Source organism: Salvelinus alpinus, chromosome 4 (genome assembly GCF_045679555.1).
Source record: "Salvelinus alpinus chromosome 4, SLU_Salpinus.1, whole genome shotgun sequence".
NCBI classification, from domain to species: domain Eukaryota; kingdom Metazoa; phylum Chordata; class Actinopteri; order Salmoniformes; family Salmonidae; genus Salvelinus; species Salvelinus alpinus.
The window spans coordinates 49,097,671-49,115,922 of NC_092089.1; the positions used below are offsets into that span (position 1 = coordinate 49,097,671).

At 41.4% G+C, this 18,252-nt stretch overlaps 1 protein-coding gene across 6 annotated transcripts; it reads right to left on the minus strand.

The window, feature by feature from the left end:
• Window positions 1-439: 439 nt before the first annotated feature.
• Window positions 440-10,709, minus strand: LOC139573843 (free fatty acid receptor 2-like). 6 transcript variants are annotated; one of them, XM_071397766.1, is made up of 4 exons: window positions 5,875-6,353; window positions 5,693-5,730; window positions 2,709-2,781; window positions 440-2,559 (listed from the first exon to the last, which is right to left on the minus strand). In XM_071397766.1, the coding sequence occupies exon 4, from the start codon at window positions 2,531-2,533 to the stop codon at window positions 1,484-1,486; it is 1,050 nt and encodes a 349-aa protein (XP_071253867.1). In that variant the 5' UTR covers window positions 2,534-2,559; window positions 2,709-2,781; window positions 5,693-5,730; window positions 5,875-6,353; the 3' UTR covers window positions 440-1,483. The 6 variants fall into 6 exon arrangements, with proteins under 6 accessions (XP_071253867.1, XP_071253866.1, XP_071253868.1 ...); XM_071397765.1 differs by lacking the exon at window positions 5,693-5,730; XM_071397767.1 differs by lacking the exon at window positions 5,693-5,730 and having other exon boundaries at window positions 440-2,344; window positions 2,432-2,781; window positions 5,875-6,351.
• Window positions 10,710-18,252: the final 7,543 nt, after the last annotated feature.

The window sequence follows — 18,252 nt, forward strand, 5'->3', positions numbered from 1 at the left end:
AAATAGATATATGCAATAATCAACTCAACCTCTGTTGGAGCGTAATCCCTGAATAACCGGATTAAATAAAGTAAAGGCACTTCCTGGTGTGAAAGTATTGAATCTATGGGTTTATGTTGGTGGTGTGGGCTTTCCTTGCATGTGTTACAGGTACTGTACAGCAGCTGGCTGTATAGTATACATGCACCACCCACAATACCTTATCAGTGACTATAGTCTCTGTGTAAATATTTGAGAGGCTCGTCAATTATCATGAGTTACACTGTGTTGGGAAGTGTGTCTGAAGGGATGGTTGTCATATTATACATGTTATGACTCCAAAACAGTAGCAAGAACCAGGGTTCCACAGCAACCGGATTATGTTCAAGTATGCCATTGCCAAACGTTTTGCTTGTAATTGTGTAACCAATTCAATGCTGTTCAACTATTATAGTATTTTTATTCACGAAATGAACATGCTTTTATTTCAACATAAATATCTTTATTTGGTCCCAGAATCAAACAATGAAGGTCCCAGATGTTAGACGTGTATACAAAATGGGACAGTGAGTCCACATTCATTTCACAAAGCCAATAATAGTAATCTATGGACACAATGAATCACAAGTACACACAAAATCCCTCACTTACGCATGTGTGCTCATGCATGCACAAAAACACACGCACGCACGCACGCACGCACGCACGCACACACGCACGCACACACGCACACACGCACATGCACACACACACACACGCGCACACACACACACACACACACACACACACACACACACACACACACACACACCAACTCTGCTCAGTGCTCAAATTCGATTGAATAGCTAGCACACACAGTGCATACTGTATCATCGTTCCTTTGCGATACCATATGCGATACTACTGTGACACTTGTTTGAGACGCTTATCTCTCAGTGCTGAGAGATGTTGTTCTGATGTGTCTCTCAGATGTTAGAGCTGTTGTTCTCTACAGTTGACATCCCCATAACTGCTCCTAGTTGTGTAAATGGGCTTCAACCTTGTGAAATAGAGTTTTCAACAATGTTGAAATAAACACTTTACCTGCTAATCAATGACAATTTTCTGTGCTGTTTTCCAATCTTGTCAGGCAACCCTATACAACAAATGTACTCTCAAACTTATTTCATGCGCTGTCACAGTAGGTGTGTACTTATAATACATAATTTGCAATGACTGCACTTGATTCCAGCTAACTGCAGCAAGGCAGTAACTCCCTATTGTGAGCCCTTGTTTTGTGTCTCTCAGGAGGAAGGCAGGCTCCGTATCTCCCATATCCTGTCTCTAATCTAAGTAGGAAGTTTGCCCGCCAATGATCAAACAGAGACGCATATACAGTAAATGACAGTCTCTCCCGTCTCACATGTAAAAAAAAAACATAAACATCAGAGCACTCATATCCTGCCTCTAGGCATGGGGAGCACAACATCTCATTTCAGTTAATACAGGCCCTATTCAATTAGCTTCAGATAGCATTCAGTTCTGCTTGTTTTGGTCCCTTATCTATCTGAGGCTCGCTCATTCCCTTCCAAGGGGACCAGTGGATGTGACACTTGGCCAGCTTGATTCTGGCCCCCGGCAGCATTCTCCCTATGGTCCCTCTGACGGCCGAGGAGGAGAAGTAGAAGATGAAGGGGTCCAGGCAGGCGTTGAAGGTGCTGCAGAGCAAGGCCATGTCCCTCCAGTCGGGGTTCCTCCTGGTTATAAAGCCCACAATGTGGGAGACGTTGTAGGGGCCGAAGCAGAAGGCAAACACCAGCAGTGTCCCCAGAGCCAGGCCGATAGCACGGAGGCGTCTGCGACGCCCAATGTGAGGCAGGCCGGAGAGGATCCGGATGAAGTTGATGTAGCAGAAGCTGCAGATGAGGAAAGGTACACAGAATAGAACCAGGCAGAGCTCCAGACGCACAGGCAGGAGGATCGCCAGTTGCTTCTCGCTGAAGTCCTCATAGCACACATTCCTGGAAGACACAACGTTGTCGCCGTCACTAATGGGCGCGTTGGAGACGTTGGAGAATTCGTAGATGTTGGACGAGTTGGTTGTGGAACTGAGGGAGTCTTGCGGTGGGTTGTAGTAGGGCATGACGACGACGATGCTCAGGTGGAGGACGGAGAAGACCCAGATAAATACACTGGCCACTACGGCATACAGGGGCCGGCGCTTCAGCGAGTGTTGGATGGGGAAAGCCACGCCCAGGTAGCGCTCCACACTGACTGCTGTCAGGAATAAGGTGCTGACGTAGATGGTCATGTAGAAGAAGAAGCCAGATAAAGGACAGAGGATGTAGGGTAGACTCCAGGTCATATCGTCCGTGACTTCCTGCATCTTGAAGGGCAGGAAGAGGAGGAAGAGGAGGTCTGAGATGGTCAGGTTGAGGAGCAGGATGTCGATGGGTGTGGGTTTTTGCCTTACCTTCTTGCTGAAGGTGTAGAAGGCCACAGCGTTGGCCGGGAGGCCCATCAAAAAGGTGACAAGGTAGACGGACAGACACAGCGCAGTGTGGCACTCCTGCATGGTGGCCTCGGCGGTGGGTACAGTCACTGGAAGGCACAGGGAGCAAGATCTGTCACATCATCTCAGTGCAGTCTGGGGGAGATGAAAACGTTGCAGTGCAATGGGCTTGATCTGTCAGACAGTCTGAGGCTTCAGAGGTGAAGGCTGCTTATTGGGTCAACAGCCTGGAACAAACCCGGTTAGACAGCGTGGTTTTCCTGTCCCTGGCAATAAAACCAACTCATCGTCTCTTCATGGGCTCCAAGACTCTGATGGCAAGAGAGGATAGAACGAGATTACCACACAATACGGTTTATGCCGTCTGTTACTCACCACTCACCCCTTTTAAGTATGCCAAGTGGAGGGTGTAATTGAAACAACATCCGTGTGCTCAATAATCACAATACAATACTAGCAGATGAAATAGAGTTCAGATGAATGTGAATTTCATGCAAAATAACTACAATAAAACCAAACGCTCGGAGAGGCAATATGGTCAGTGTCTGTTGGGAACTGGCTGTATACCTTTAGATTTGATGAGCATCTGGGTTTTGTTTAATGTGATGACTCAGGATGTGTGTGTCTGGCACATGGTTCTGTATACAAACAGTCTCAACACAACATTATTGCTTCCTGTGTCGTCGTTATAATATTGTCTTATCATTGGATGGACTCCTGTACTTCTTATACACACAAACACAGAACAGCTTGTAAATATATTGGCGCTTACGTCCACAAAGGGGTAACGCGTGGTCTTAGCTGCTACCATTCCTTATCCTTGTTAGTACAACAGTGTTTTCATTTCCTGTTCTTAAACATGTCCAATAGGTCAACAATGGATTAAACAATCTCTGACATCATCAAAGGGAAGTCATAAACACAACACTCACAATTAAGGAAGAGCTATAACTCATTCTACCACAACCAAGTAGCCCTTACCATAGTCTTGTTCACCAGCCTTGTGCCGTGAGGCTGTCTTACCCTCCATGTACTTCCAGCATCAAGTAAAGGACAGTATAATAAGGCATGAGCGTAGGAGACAATTAAACCAACATGACCTCCTTGTATTGACCAATGACTGGCTAATAAACTGTACGCATGGGAAATTCCTCACTCACACTTTTACTGGCAGATATGATGACAGTGGAGGATTGCCAGCAAGTCAAACAACTCACTGACCTCTTTACCAACTCTTCACATTGTTTTTTCTACCATAGATAGCTACAGTATTCCGTTCCCCTGTGACCGGGACTGACCGCTAGAACACCAACAGTCTCTTGCCCTGACTCTCTGCACCTTTCCACACATGCTTACTTACTCACACATGCTTACTTACTCACACATGCTTACACACTCACACATGCTTACACACTCACACATGCTTACACATAAGCTCAAACTCACACACATACAGTAGCATTCAAGGGTTTTTCTATATTTTTACTATTTAATACATTGTAGATGAATAGTGAAGACATCAAAACTATGAAATAACACATATGGAATCATGTAGTAAGCAAAAAAGTGTTAAACAAATCAAAATATATTTAATATTTGAGATTCTTCAAAGTAGCCACCCTTTGCCTTAATGACAGCTTGGCACACTCTTGGCATTCTCTCAACCAGCTTCATAAGGTAGTCACCTGAAATGCTTTTCCAGCAGTCTTGAAGGAGTTCCCACATATGCTGAGCACTTGTTGGCTGCTTTTCCTTCACTCTGCAGTCCAACTCATCCCAAACCATCTCAATTGGGTTGAGGTAGGGTGATTGTGGAAGTGAGGTCATCTGATGCAGCACTCCATCACTCTCCTTCATTGGTCAAATAGCTCTTACACAGCCTGGAGGTGTGCTAAGGGTCATTGTCCTGTTGAAAAACAAATGATTGTCCCACTAAACTCAAATCAGATGGGATGGCTTATCGGTGCAGAATGCTGTGGTAGCCATGCTGGTTAAGTGTGCCTTGAATTCTAAATAAATCACTGACAGTGTCACCAGCAAAGCATCCCCACACACCATGCTCCATCCGGTGGGAACCACACATGCGGAGATCATCCATTCACCTACTCTGCGTCTCACAAAGACATGGCAGTTGAAACAATAAATCTCAAATTTGGACTCATCAGACCAAAGGCAGATTTCCACCGGTCTAATGTCCATTGCTCGTGTTTTTTGGCCCAAGCAAGTCTCTTCTTCTTATTGGTGTGCTTTAGTAGTGGTTTCTTTGCAGAAATTAGACCATGAAGGCCTGATTCACACAGTCTCCTCTGAAAAGTTGATGTTGAGATGTGTCTGTTATTTGAACTCTGTGAAGCTTTAATTTGGGTTGCAATTTCTGAGGCTGGTAACTGTAATGAACTTATCCTCTGCAGCAGAGATAACTCTGGGTCTTCCTTTACTGTGGCGCTCCTCATGAGAGCCAGTTTCATCATAGTGCTTGATGGTTTTTGCGACTGCAGTTGAAGAAACTTTCAAAGTTCTTGACATTTTTCGCGTTGACTGACCTTTATATCTTAATGTAATGATGGACTGTTATTTCCCTTTGCTTATTTGAGCTGTTCTTGCCATAATATGGACTTGTTCTTTTACCAAATAGTGCTGTCTTCTGTATACCAACACTACCTTGTCACAACACAACTGATTGGCTCCAACGCATTAGGAAGGAAAGAAATACATCAAATACACTTTTAATAAGGCACACCTGTTAGTTTTGATGTCTTCACTATTATTCTACAATGTAGAAAATATAAAAAATAAAGTTAAACCCTTGAATGAGTAAGTGTGTCCAAACTTTTGAATGGTACTGTACATAGTTGTGGGAGGTAGGGGTGCTGAGAGTGCCCCCTGAAAATCTGAATAAAAAATGTAAAGATATTTTTTTAATATTTTAAAATCTCAGCACCTTTACCGCCAAACTACTTTCCACGGCTACACGCACACACACACGCACGCACGCACATATACACACACACACACACACACAGACTGCTGCTACTGGAATACTATTTATTATTACTGCACAATGTCTATTTATTATTGACATTACGTATCTATTGCACAATTTCCCAGTCTTGTAAATATCCGACTTCAATTTGTTTGAGTGCCTTCTGTATTATATTTTTGCAAAATTTCTATTTTTTTTTATTATTTTTTTTATTTGTACAACTCTTTGTATTCACTTACTTATTTTTTCAATGATGTTGCATTGTCGAGAGGTGAACCTGCAAGTAAGCATTTCATTCACTGTGTACTCCATGTAGGCTTACAATATATCATGTGTATATGACGAAAAAACTAACTTGACTTGAATTTATTGTAGATACTTTTTGAAGTAGCCAAAATAAAATTGAAATAGAAAAGCTTACATTATTCCACCGTGGATATCCTGCCAGGTCTGACAATTGAGTCTGGATCTTCTTTACTTTATTCCTCCCTCTGTAGCTCCGACCTCCTATCGACTACAGCCAGCCACGCTGTTCACAGCATAATCTAAACATCCAGCGCAGTTAACGGCAAATTATTATTAGATAGACACCGCTGATATCGATCACCAGCGCTCTCCAAACATGGTTTCCGTAGTAACACTGTCCTGCGATAGAAGCTGGATGGTCTTAGGGCTTTGAGGAACCAGCCTGTCTGCTCTATTGGTTAATAGATGTAGACTGTTATCTGGCCTCTTGATTAAGAGAGAAAGAGAGGAGGAGGGAGAAAACACTGCATGAGGAAGAAAAGTGATTCACGTCTATTATAAGCAGCCCATTACAGCTCCTCCCTCGCTACCATACCAGTTTGACTAACTTAACATTGACTTTGGTGGTGAGAGTTCATTCTTTCATTCTGTAGGCTAACTGCTGTGGAAAATCCCGCCACAGAATACCCATACTCATACTGGCCAATGTGGTGAAAATATTTATTTAGTTGTTTTACTTGTGTATCATAATTGTCAGTTTGATTGGTGGTGGGACATTTCAAATTCAGGCTGTAACATCAAAATGTGGAATAAGTCAAGGTGTGTGAATACTTTCTGAAGGCTTTGTGTCTTTACTTTAGATGTTCAGAGGCAATCATTAGGTAGGGAAAAGCAAGTGGTAAAATAACAAATATATTCATTTTGATACACAGTGAACTCGAAAAGTATTGGGACAGTGACATTTTTATTTGTTTAGGGGGGGGGGGTGGATTTGAAATGATATAATGACTATGAGGTTAAAGTGGAGACTGTCATCTTTAGTTTTAGGGTACTTTCATTCATATCGGGTGAACCGTTTAAAAATTCCAGCACTTTATGTACATTGTCCCCCCATTCTAGGGGACCAAAAGTATTGGGACTAATTCACTTATACAGTATCTGTAGTCAAAAGTTTAGTATTTGGTCCCATATTCCTAGCACGCAATGATAACATCAAGATTGTGACTCTACAAACTTGTCGGATGTATTTGCTGTTGGTTTTGGTTGTGTTTCAAATTATTTTGTGCCCAATAGAAATTAATGGTAAATTATGTATTGTGTCATTTTGGATGAACTTTTATTGTAAATGAGAATGGAATATGTTTCTCAACACTTCTACATTAATGTGGATGCTATCATGATTACGGATAGTCCTGAATGAATCATGAATAAGGATGAGTGAGAAAGTTAGACACACTTTTGGAGCCCACTGTAAATACGCCTGAAACTCAACTCCTGTTTTACATTATTTTGATGACTGACTGGAAGAACCCTTCATAGTATTACGAAATCACAAAACCATAAAAAAACAAAAGCTACAGCCGACACAGAGTGTATTATGCAAGTTTGTGTATCTCGTTTTGTGAAACCTTTTCATGGGGGGGGCATGGCATCACTTCAAATATTTACAGAAGTATGATGCAAAAAGAGATTTTAATGTCATCAGTAAAATAAAGTCATACAATAAAGGGGAACAGAAATAATATTAAACCTTCAAATGCTTATAAATACACATGTAAATGCATACTACACATACATTCATGTCAGTGGAGGCTCCTCAGATGAGGAAGGGGAGGACCATCCTCCTCAGTAAATTTCATAAAATTAAAATAGTGGAACATTTAAAAAGTTTGCATTTTTAGATAAAACTTTACTAAATATATTCATGTCACCAAATAATTCATTAAAACACACAATGAAGTTCTACAGTAGCCTCAGCAGCACTGAGGCTACTGTAGAACTGGTGTAGTGCACCATGGTGTAGCTGGAGGACAGCTAGCTTCCTTCCTCCTCTGTGTACATTGACGTCAATGCAAAACCTAGGAGGCTCTTGGTTCTCACCCTGTCCATGGACTTACACAGTAATTAGGACAACTTCCGGAGGACGTACTCCAACCTATCAGAGCTCTTGCAGCATGAACTGACATGTTATCCACCCAATCAAAAGATCAGATAATGAATCTAGTCCTGAAAGCATAAGATACAGCTAGCTAGCACTGCAGTGCATAACATGTGGTGAATAGTTGACTCAAAAAGAGGGAGAATAGTTGAACAGTTTTGAAAATATGTATTTATTCAAATATTAAAGAGAAGCAAGAGAGAGAGAACTAGCTTGCTATATTTGTTAATATTTTTTAAACTTCACTTTCACTTAGCTAGCTGGATGCAGAGGTAGTAAGCACAAATACACAATGCCAAGAATGTGGTGAGGGCCCTGGGTTCGATGGGTCTCTCACACATAAGCACATGTGCGAATGTACACACACTTGCACGTACTTGCGTACACACTCCTTGCAGCAGTAAATCTGGATTAGCAGTGGATAAATGTCTTGATCCAGACTAAATGTGTCATTTACTAGCCACTGGATTATATATTTGCATACATTTAAAGGAATCAGTGGATGTTGCCCTCCTTGTGAAGCTTGATTTATCTCACTGATAAATATGAGTAAAACAATCTGATGATCATTTCATATTACAGAGGAAGGCTAGCGCTTGGGGGTTGACGTTTATTCAGTGAAGGAAATGTCTGTGTCTTGCAAACAGCAGCGCCACTTCTTCTGACTGTCTACTACAGTGACAGGCAGCTGGACAACAGAACACCACTTCAGGTGTCATTTATATAGCCTGAATTCTGCATTAGATTTGAACAGACGACCATCACGTGAACGCTGGAAAGAGGTCTCAGACACTATTTCTGTTATGGTAATTAATGCGACCGTTATGGTTTTGCAATGTGGAGTGCAGCATTTTAAGGTGTATGTTCATGTGTCCCCAGGTGTTGATATTATTAAATGAGTTGGATTTGGGAACACATTTTAGATATTGATAGCATCTAATTAAAATCGAATTGTAGATATTGTCAAGTTCATCTAGGCTACATTTTCTTTAGTGTGTCAGGTGTAGGCTACATCTACATTTGCACAAATATCAACCTAATCAGCTCATTGCTCTTTACACTTCATACATTTCCATTGGTCAGTATTTTTTAAATGCAACCTTTATTTAACTAGGCAAGTCAGTTAAGAACAAAATCTTATTTACAATGACGGCCTATCCCGGACGACGCTGGGCCAATTGTGAGCCGCCCTATGGGACTCCCAATCACGGCCGGCTGTGATACAGCCTGGATTCAAACCAGGGACTGTAGTGATGCCTCTTGCACTGAGATGCAGTGCCGTAGACCACTGCACCACTCGGGTGCCCAATGACTTGTGAGAACTGGATCCTATTTCTCTATTCCTTGGGCGATACTGATTAACACGAGCATGAACATGATCATCTACTTCTCATTTTCTTTCCCAACACTGACTCAACACTTACTATTTTTGCAATCAATTTGTGCTAAAACGCACCCATGGAGGAAGGGTATAATTATTCAAAACTGGGTCGTGTGAAGCCTAAGTTCTCCAGAAGGGTATATGGTATCTAAATTACAATAAACAAGAGAAGAAACATGGCTTCAGATGTTCGAAACACATCTCAGTTATCTAGGGAATGGTGCCAAGACATACACCTGCAGGAAGGAGGTAGCCGGCTTTTATCAGTTTATCTGGTGTTGCTTGGGAGTCGTCAAGGTGTTGTAAAACCCTCAACTGATAAAACGGCTGTCTAGCGGATGCGTTTTGGTCTGGGGAGGCACAGTAGTTCGTTATGAGAACCTACCACGCACTGGACATGTGGCTGTTCATGTAAGGGTAAATGTTTGAGGTTCCATGAGGTTTCTCATTACCTTGACAGCTTATTTCTTTAGTAAGATAAGATAAGAAAAGTAACATGACGCGCAGTGTAGTATACAGAGCGAGATTTGGTCTAGTGTGCTAGTGCAGTGGTCACCAACCCTGGTTTTGGGGAACTACTGTGTCCACAATCTTTTTACCTGCCAGCAAAGCCCTAACACCGTATTTAACAGATCAACTACTCACCAAGACCTTGATTAGTTGAGTAAGGTGTGTTAGTGCAGGGTTGGTACAGAGAGTTTCACCTGGTCAATGATGATAAACAATGCTCACCTAAAACAACCCATCACTTTAAATGCAGCCCATTATTACAGAGGTGCTATAACAACATTTTACCGAGAGTGATTGGTGAGACAGAGATGCCCATTTGGATAGCAGCCATTGGACTGGAACATCACACCCTCATTCCCAAAGGACAAAAAAAGTTTGCAGTAACCATGACAATTTAGACAGAGTGTAGTACAGACACAGGACATACCTATACCATCTCATTACTGAAATGGATATGTAAAAAGGTTGATTACTCAGCAAATTTGTATATTTTATATATTCCTAAAGCAAAAAATTCAACTTTTAACTTCCACTTAAATAGGTCATAAAAAGTACCATCTTCTCAACAGAAATCAGTACTGTATGAGTGCACTATGCTTGGAACACATGCCGTGACAGCTGTTTCTACCCAAATATGTTCAAATATTTATATTCCAGTTACATGGTAAGTATTTCATATTTACCTTAGATTTAACAGATTTCAAAAGGCTTACAGGTATTTTGTGTTTTAGTATGTCTTCCTTGTGAAATATATAAAAGCGTAGTCTGTCTACTTTGCCAACATTTACATAAAAGCTCCTGATAATAGCACAAGAAGCATGACATCAAGAGTTCCACTGTACATACCTTAGTCAGCAAACACACGCACAAACGTCTCCTGGTCAAATGGTGAGTAAATGCTTGGCTTCATATAAACTGTGCTTTTAATGGTAATGTCTCAATGTAACGTACTTGATGTCACGTACCACGGCACGTACTAAACAGGAAAGAAGTTGCACATGTTCCTTTTTTGGGGGGTGTGGGGGACTCACAAACTATTAAAAAAAAACATTCTACTGCAACTCTGTTGATATGCAACAGTTTACTCAGATTACAGTTCGGTTTAGGGTTAGAGTTAGGTTTAGGGTTAGAGTTCGGTTTAGAGTTAGGTTTAGGGTTAGAGTTAGGTTTAGGGTTAGAGTTAAGATGTGAGGCCTGGAAGCTGAGGCTAGGGTTACGGATTATGTGTTAGGTGTGTAGTCACAGTAAGGTTGAAAATTGGGGTTAGTATGAGGGTTATGGATGAATACCATTTCTTGTTAGATACACAAATAACTTAAAAAATACAAACCTCTCACCCAACCTTTTACATGGATCGTATGGCATGTGGAGAATGTTAATTACATATGGGAAATATCAAACTCTCTGATTTACTGTCCCCTCTAATTCATTTTAACATAGCCTATCTGACTATAGGAAAATGTTCAATGTTTTCATACAAAAACTCACACAAACCCTGTGAAATCCCAGTTCATGCCATTGAGTTTATTCAGTCTTTACAGACGTTCTTGGACTTTTCAGCATGAAAATTCAAACCTCCCTGTACAACAAAATGGCTAAAACCTTGTGCTATTTGAGTACAATGCCAACTGAACATGTGTAGTAGTTGAGTCTAATTTGAGAAATTCTGCATTTTAGAATAAAAGGACATTTCTATTTTTTGCTTGAGCAAGGAGTGTGTGTGTACTGTAGAGTGCAGACTCAAACTGTATGACGAAATTAAGGAATGAATAGTTAGTGGACACTGTAAGTTACAATGTATCATCCCTAGTAACTACACGGTTACTATAAACAAAACACAAAAACTGTTTAGGAGAAACTTGAGTTGCGGTTACAACCAGTAAGATGTTAGTTCCCATTTATAGAGCAAAGCAACCACACAAGTATCTATAAATGGCATGATTGGTTGTGCTTCAGATGTGAGTTGGTCAAAGTCTCTTCAAGGAAACTGTTTCAACACTTTCCAGTCTGTCTTTCACATAACACACACACACACACACGAACATGCTCGTACACATGTACATATACATGGATGCACTCTCGTACACACGCACACGCACACACTTCTCTGTTCAAAAGCCGGTTTCATATTGCACAAATCAAGATAGAGCCCAGAGAAGAGGGATTCATAGTAGTGAGGAACTATTTGTTTACATCCAACGATACTAAGTATGAGTCCCAAATAGCACCCTAATTCACTGCAGTACATACAGTGGGGCAAAAAAGTATTTAGTCAGCCACCAATTGTGCAAGTTCTCCCACTTAAAAAGATGAGAGGCCTGTAATTTTCATCATAGGTACACTTCAACTATGACAGACAAAATGAGAAAGAAAAATCCAGAAAATCACATTGTAGGATTTTTAATGAATTTATTTGCAAATTATGGTGGAAAATAAGTAGTTGGTCAATAACAAAAGTTTCTCAATACTTTGTTATATACCCTTTGTTGGCAATGACAGAGGTCAAACGTTTTCTGTAAGTCTTCACAAGGTTTTCACACACTGTTGCTGGTATTTTGGCCCATTCCTCCATGCAGATCTCCTCTAGAGCAGTGATGTTTTGGGGCTGTTGCTGGGCAACACGGACTTTCAACTCCCTCCAAAGATTTTCTATGGGGTTGAGATCTGGAGACTGGCTAGGCCACTCCAGGACCTTGAAATGCTTCTTACGAAGCCACTCCTTCGTTGCCCGGGCGGTGTGTTTGGGATCATTGTCATGCTGAAAGACCCAGCCACGTTTCATCTTCAATGCCCTTGCTGATGGAAGGAGGTTTTCACTCAAAATCTCACGATACATGGCCCCATTCATTCTTTCCTTTACACGGATCAGTCGTCCTGGTCCCTTTGCAGAAAAACAGCCCCAAAGCATGATGTTTCCACCCCCATGCTTCACAGTAGGTATGGTGTTCTTTGGATGCAACTCAGCATTCTTTGTCCTCCAAACACAACGAGTTGAGTTTTTACCAAAAAAGTTATATTTTGGTTTCATCTGACCATATGACATTCTCCCAATCTTCTTCTGGATCATCCAAATGCTCTCTAGCAAACTTCAGACGGGCCTGGACATGGCTTAAGCAGGGGGACACGTCTGGCACTGCAGGATTTGAGTCCCTGGCGGCGTAGTGTGTTACTGATGGTAGGCTTTGTTACTTTGGTCCCAGCTCTCTGCAGGTCATTCACTAGGTCCCCCCGTGTGGTTCTGGGATTTTTGCTCACCGTTCTTGTGATGATTTTGACCCCACGGGGTGAGATCTTGCGTGGAGCCCCAGATCGAGGGAGATTATCAGTGGTCTTGTATGTCTTCCATTTCCTAATAATTGCTCCCACAGTTGATTTCTTCAAACCAAGCTGCTTACCTATTGCAGATTCAGTCTTCCCAGCCTGGTGCAGGTCTACAATTTTGTTTCTGGTGTCCTTTGACAGCTTTTTGGTCTTGGCCATAGTGGAGTTTGGAGTGTGACTGTTTGAGGTTGTGGACAGGTGTCTTTTATACTGATAACAAGTTCAAACAGGTGCCATTAATACAGGTAACGAGTGGAGGACAGAGGAGCCTCTTAAAGAAGAAGTTACAGGTCTGTGAGAGCCAGAAATCTTGCTTGTTTGTAGGTGACCAAATACTTATTTTCCAACATAATTTGCAAATAAATTCATAAAAAATCCTACAATGTGATTTTCTGGATTCTTTTTCTAATTTTGTCTGTCATAGTTGAAGTGTACCTATGATGACAATTACAGGCGTCTCCCATCTTTTTAAGTGGGAGAACTTGCACAATTGGTGGCTGACTAAATACTGTTTTGCCCCACTGTATACAGTGCAATGAAAAAGTATTTAGGTCCTTTCTGATTTCCTCTATTTTCGCATATTTCTTATATTTTACTTCAATCAAAACCTAATATTAGATTAAGGGAACTTGAGTGAACAAATAATTAACAAAGTTATGCAACACCCAATTCCCCTGTGTGAAAAAGTACCCTTACACTCAATAACTGGTTGTGCCGCTTTTTCAGCATGAACTGCTTGTTTCAAGTCCTGCCACAACATCTGAATTGGGATTAGGTCTGGACTTTGTCTAGGCCATTGTTGCTTCTATAGCCATTTTCATGTAGACTTGATTGTGTGTGTTTCGGATCGTTGTCTTGCTGCATGTCCCAGCTGCGCTTAGCTTCAGCTCACAGACGGATAGCCCGACATTCTCCTGTAGAATTCTCTGATACAGAGCAGAATTCATGGTTCCTTCTATTAAGACAAATCGTCCAGGTCCTGAGGCAGCAAAGCATCCCAAAACCATCACACTGCCACCACCATGCTTGACCGTCGGTATGAGGGACCCATGTCGTCCAAAATGTTTTTGAACTCATCTGTCCATAGAACATTCTTCCAAGAGTCTTGATGATCATCCAGGTGATTTTTTTTGATGAAAACTTGAGTCAACTTTTTGGATGAGAAGGGTCCCATTATTCCTGGCGAAAACCAAACACTGCATTTCACAGTAAGAACCTTATACTAACGGTCAAGAATGGTGGTGGTAGTGTGATGGTTCAGGGATGTTTTGCTGCCTCAGGACCTGGACGACTTGCCTTCATATATCGAAGGAGCCCTTTATCTAATATTAGGTTTTGGTTGAAAATCTGATAACATTCAGTATCAAAATATACAAAAATGTTGAAAATCAGAAATGGGGTAAATACTTTTTCACAGCTCTGTAGTGCACTACTTTTGACCAGAGGGTTATGGTCCATGATTAAAAGTAGTGCACTACATAGGGAAAATGGTGCCATTTGGGATACAGCCTATGGTTTTGTGTGTGCCACCCATCCAGGCTCCAATCCAACACTAATTGTATAGTGAAAAGCCAGGTTTAATATACGTGTCGTCCGTTTGACATAATGACACAGCATTTCACAGCAGTGACAGAAGTCCTCTATCTAGCAGGGCATTTAGAGCGCCCTGGTGGTACTGATGAAGGTAAGATGGGGGGGCAATCAGGGGAGCGCACACCGCGTCAGATGAAAAGCTGCCATCTTGGAGGGTGTTTAATCAGGGACTGTCACGACGAGTGCGCCTTCCCTGACATTTGTGCTTACAGTGTGTGTGTGTGTGTGTGTGTGTCAGGTGTGCTGATAGATGGAGCCATGTGATAATTAGAATGCTTTATTCTTAGTCTCTCCCCATAATTACCTGTAAACCTCAGCGTCGTCCGTGTGCGGCGTGGGCAAGTCGAGCGCTGTTTATCAAAACGGTACGATCTGATTGGCTGGCGTCTCGTGCTTGGCAATGCACCGTGGTTGACTGTCTACAGCGGCCGATTCATGCATTGATTGCCACGTTGTGTTGTCTCGCCAGACCTGGGTATACAATGTGACTCGTGTCTGTCACTGTGACCCTCCTGCTGTCAGTGTGTATGTGCTTGCATGCCCTGAGTCATTGTCCGATCTTCCAATGAGTTCCTGCAAGACCTTGGAGTTGTAGCAATTATCCATCAGGCTTTTGGCTGAATGAGATCAGGTTTTGCGAAAAGATTTCAGCTGTTGCCCTCAAGAGACCTCAGGTTAATGTGGTATCCTTAGCAGCAACAATTCTAAGATATATTCTAAGATATTTAGTATGAGTTCTAAGATATATTACGTCTCAATTCTTGACATTGACAATTATGAAAATGACATTCTGTTTAGAGGCCCTTAAAGAAATCGAGGAGCATTTACCGTCATCTCTAAGACAACATGGTTGAACAATGGTTGAATTCCCAAGGCCTTACTGTGGTAGAGCCATAGAAATACACATTTTATTTATATGTGTACTGTAGAGTACTTCTTAGCCAATAGGATGTCACAGTAGCAGTACAATGGATGGGGGAGATCACACATTAGCTCTACTGCTTAAGATGTGTCTTTTCTTATGGCCTCATAACAGCTGAAAGGCCTCTGCCCAACCACTCCCTGGTAATAAATAAACACACGATGGTAATACATAAATAGAATACATATAAATCTATTTCCTTTAAAGGGGCAATCTGCAGTTGCTTCGTCCATTTATGGACTTGTGAATTAATGATACTGTATGTACCCATTGATGGTTGAAGAATATAACTTGTAAATGCCTCATGAGCTTAGTTCTGTTGTACCATCAGAAGCCAAAATATAAACTTGTTTTACTCCAATGTTTGTGAACAAAGTAAATGTAAACAAACACTATATAGCCTCAAAACATGGTTATAACTATAATTCGACATCATGGATGATCAGTCTTTGCATCCATTGCTTTGTCTATGAATATGAGTGGTTACATTTCTCCAGCCCCATCCCTCAGCTTTTTGCCGGAACAGGGGTGGGGAGAACACTTTCTTGTTTCGATTGCTGATGGCCACTTAAAGATAAGACTTGATGACCAGAGCAAAAAAAACTCAACCAGTACTCTATGTCTATGCTGGTGGTACAGTACGGTCGCAAATGGATCACAAAAATGAAAGATGTACAAATCAACAAAAATATAGCAGGAAAGTATTTATTGAAAACACAAGCCTATTTTTTGTTTGTTGATCTGATTTATATTTGTTGACCATTCATGTTCGTATTTCAGTGGATGCTCTTCTGCTACAGTATGTTTGGCCTTATAAAAATAACCATCTGTGCATCAACGCAAGAGAAAATGGCAGTTGTAGGATGTTGACGTTTTCTGTAGCCGGCAAATAGGCCTAGCATGCACTCTCTGGGGTTTCTGTTTCCTCTGTTGTGGTGTGAATCAATATCTGACTGTGATCATTTTTAGACGAGCTAAACATGACTGTGGATTTCCTTGTTGCTATTCAACACAGTTTTATCTGTGTTCAGTATATTTATTGAATTGCAGCCAAGGGTTTCCTTGCCGATGGCTCAAGTCTATTGTTTTAATTTTGTGATATTGAACAAGCAGTGTTGTAAAATCCTATCTAATAGAAAAGACCTTAGAGGCAAAAAAAATTAAGTACATTTGCTCTAATCGATGAGGCCCCTGAAGTCTCTCTTGCACGTTTGGCTCCCCCTAGTGGAGTTACATTATATACAAACTCCTGTCTGATTTTGCTGCTCAAAATGTTTATTGCAGACAGACTGATGTGATACTTAACTCCAGACTTTGTTGAAATGATGGTTGTGTTACAAATGGCACCCTATTCCCTTTATAGTACACTCATTTTGACCAGGACTCATAGGGCTCTGGTCAAAATAGTTTCACCAAATAGGGAATAGGATGCCATTTGGAATATGTTGCTACTGGGCTTCAGCCAATACATTTGCATGCAGATGCACATCCTGTGCAGACAAACACGCCTATGTTCCACAGCCAGTCCCTGCAAAGAGAAACATGCATTAAAATGGAATTGAAATAGAAAATAACAGATAGGTGTTCAAAATGAGAACGATTTAAGCCTTACTTCGGGACTCATCCTCATGGACCCATGTCTCCTCATGGCGTCAGTTGTGTTTCTCTTAGCACTGATGGAAACGAAGAGGAGACTTACCACCATGTTATATCTGTGCAGTGAGTGAATAGCTCTAAAATGGATGCTTTCTTTCCTCCCTTCCCTGAGGTAATCACTGATCAGTACAAGAGTGGATACGTGAAAACGTGCGTTCCCCATTGCGTTAATCAAAGTGTCGGATCATTGATTTCCTCATGGAAAGAAGGAACAATACATGTTAAGGGTATTTGAATAGGTCCATTGACTGTCCTGTGTGTGAGACACCCTCTAGGGTTTATACTACCTGTGGCGTTGGAAGCCATAGTCGATCCCCAGAAAAACCACCACCAAAACCACAGCAAGGGTTACACACACGATGAGCAGCCCTGGCACGTCTGAGTCAGGAGGGCTGGGTGGAGCCACTCTGTGATAAAGAGGAGACACGCACACCATTATGAAATGTAATCACAACAGAAATGCAGATTTCGCACATACCCTCCTGTTGCCTTGTTGTTTCGTACGCTAATTTATGCTCTAATGTGAAACATAAACAATTACAATTTGCTGCAGTAAACACAGTATATCATGGAAGGAGAATAAAACAACCACATCAAATGTACATGCAAATTGAGTTCTGGGCAGGAGCAGTATCAGCATATACAGTCTGCAATGGAGTCTTACTACGTGACATATTCCCATAGTTTTGGAATAACAGACAGTCATTTAGCTTTGGAGGATAACTATAATATGATTTCTACCATTACTCAACAGTACAAAGTCCTTCTACCTTAGCAGTTGTGGAGCAGGGCTGTATTTGATGTACTCACATGTGGGAGCTGTGCTGAGGGACTGATAGAGCAGCAAGCCAGAAACTCCTAATTCCTCCATAACAAGCTGAGGAAACAGACATACATTTCACTAATGTGGAAAATCAAAAACTCCCTGTGGGAGTCCGCATACTCACGAAAAATAACAGTATTTTATTCAATTCAACCTTTCTCACTCATCGAGTGTCAGCACGTACAAAAC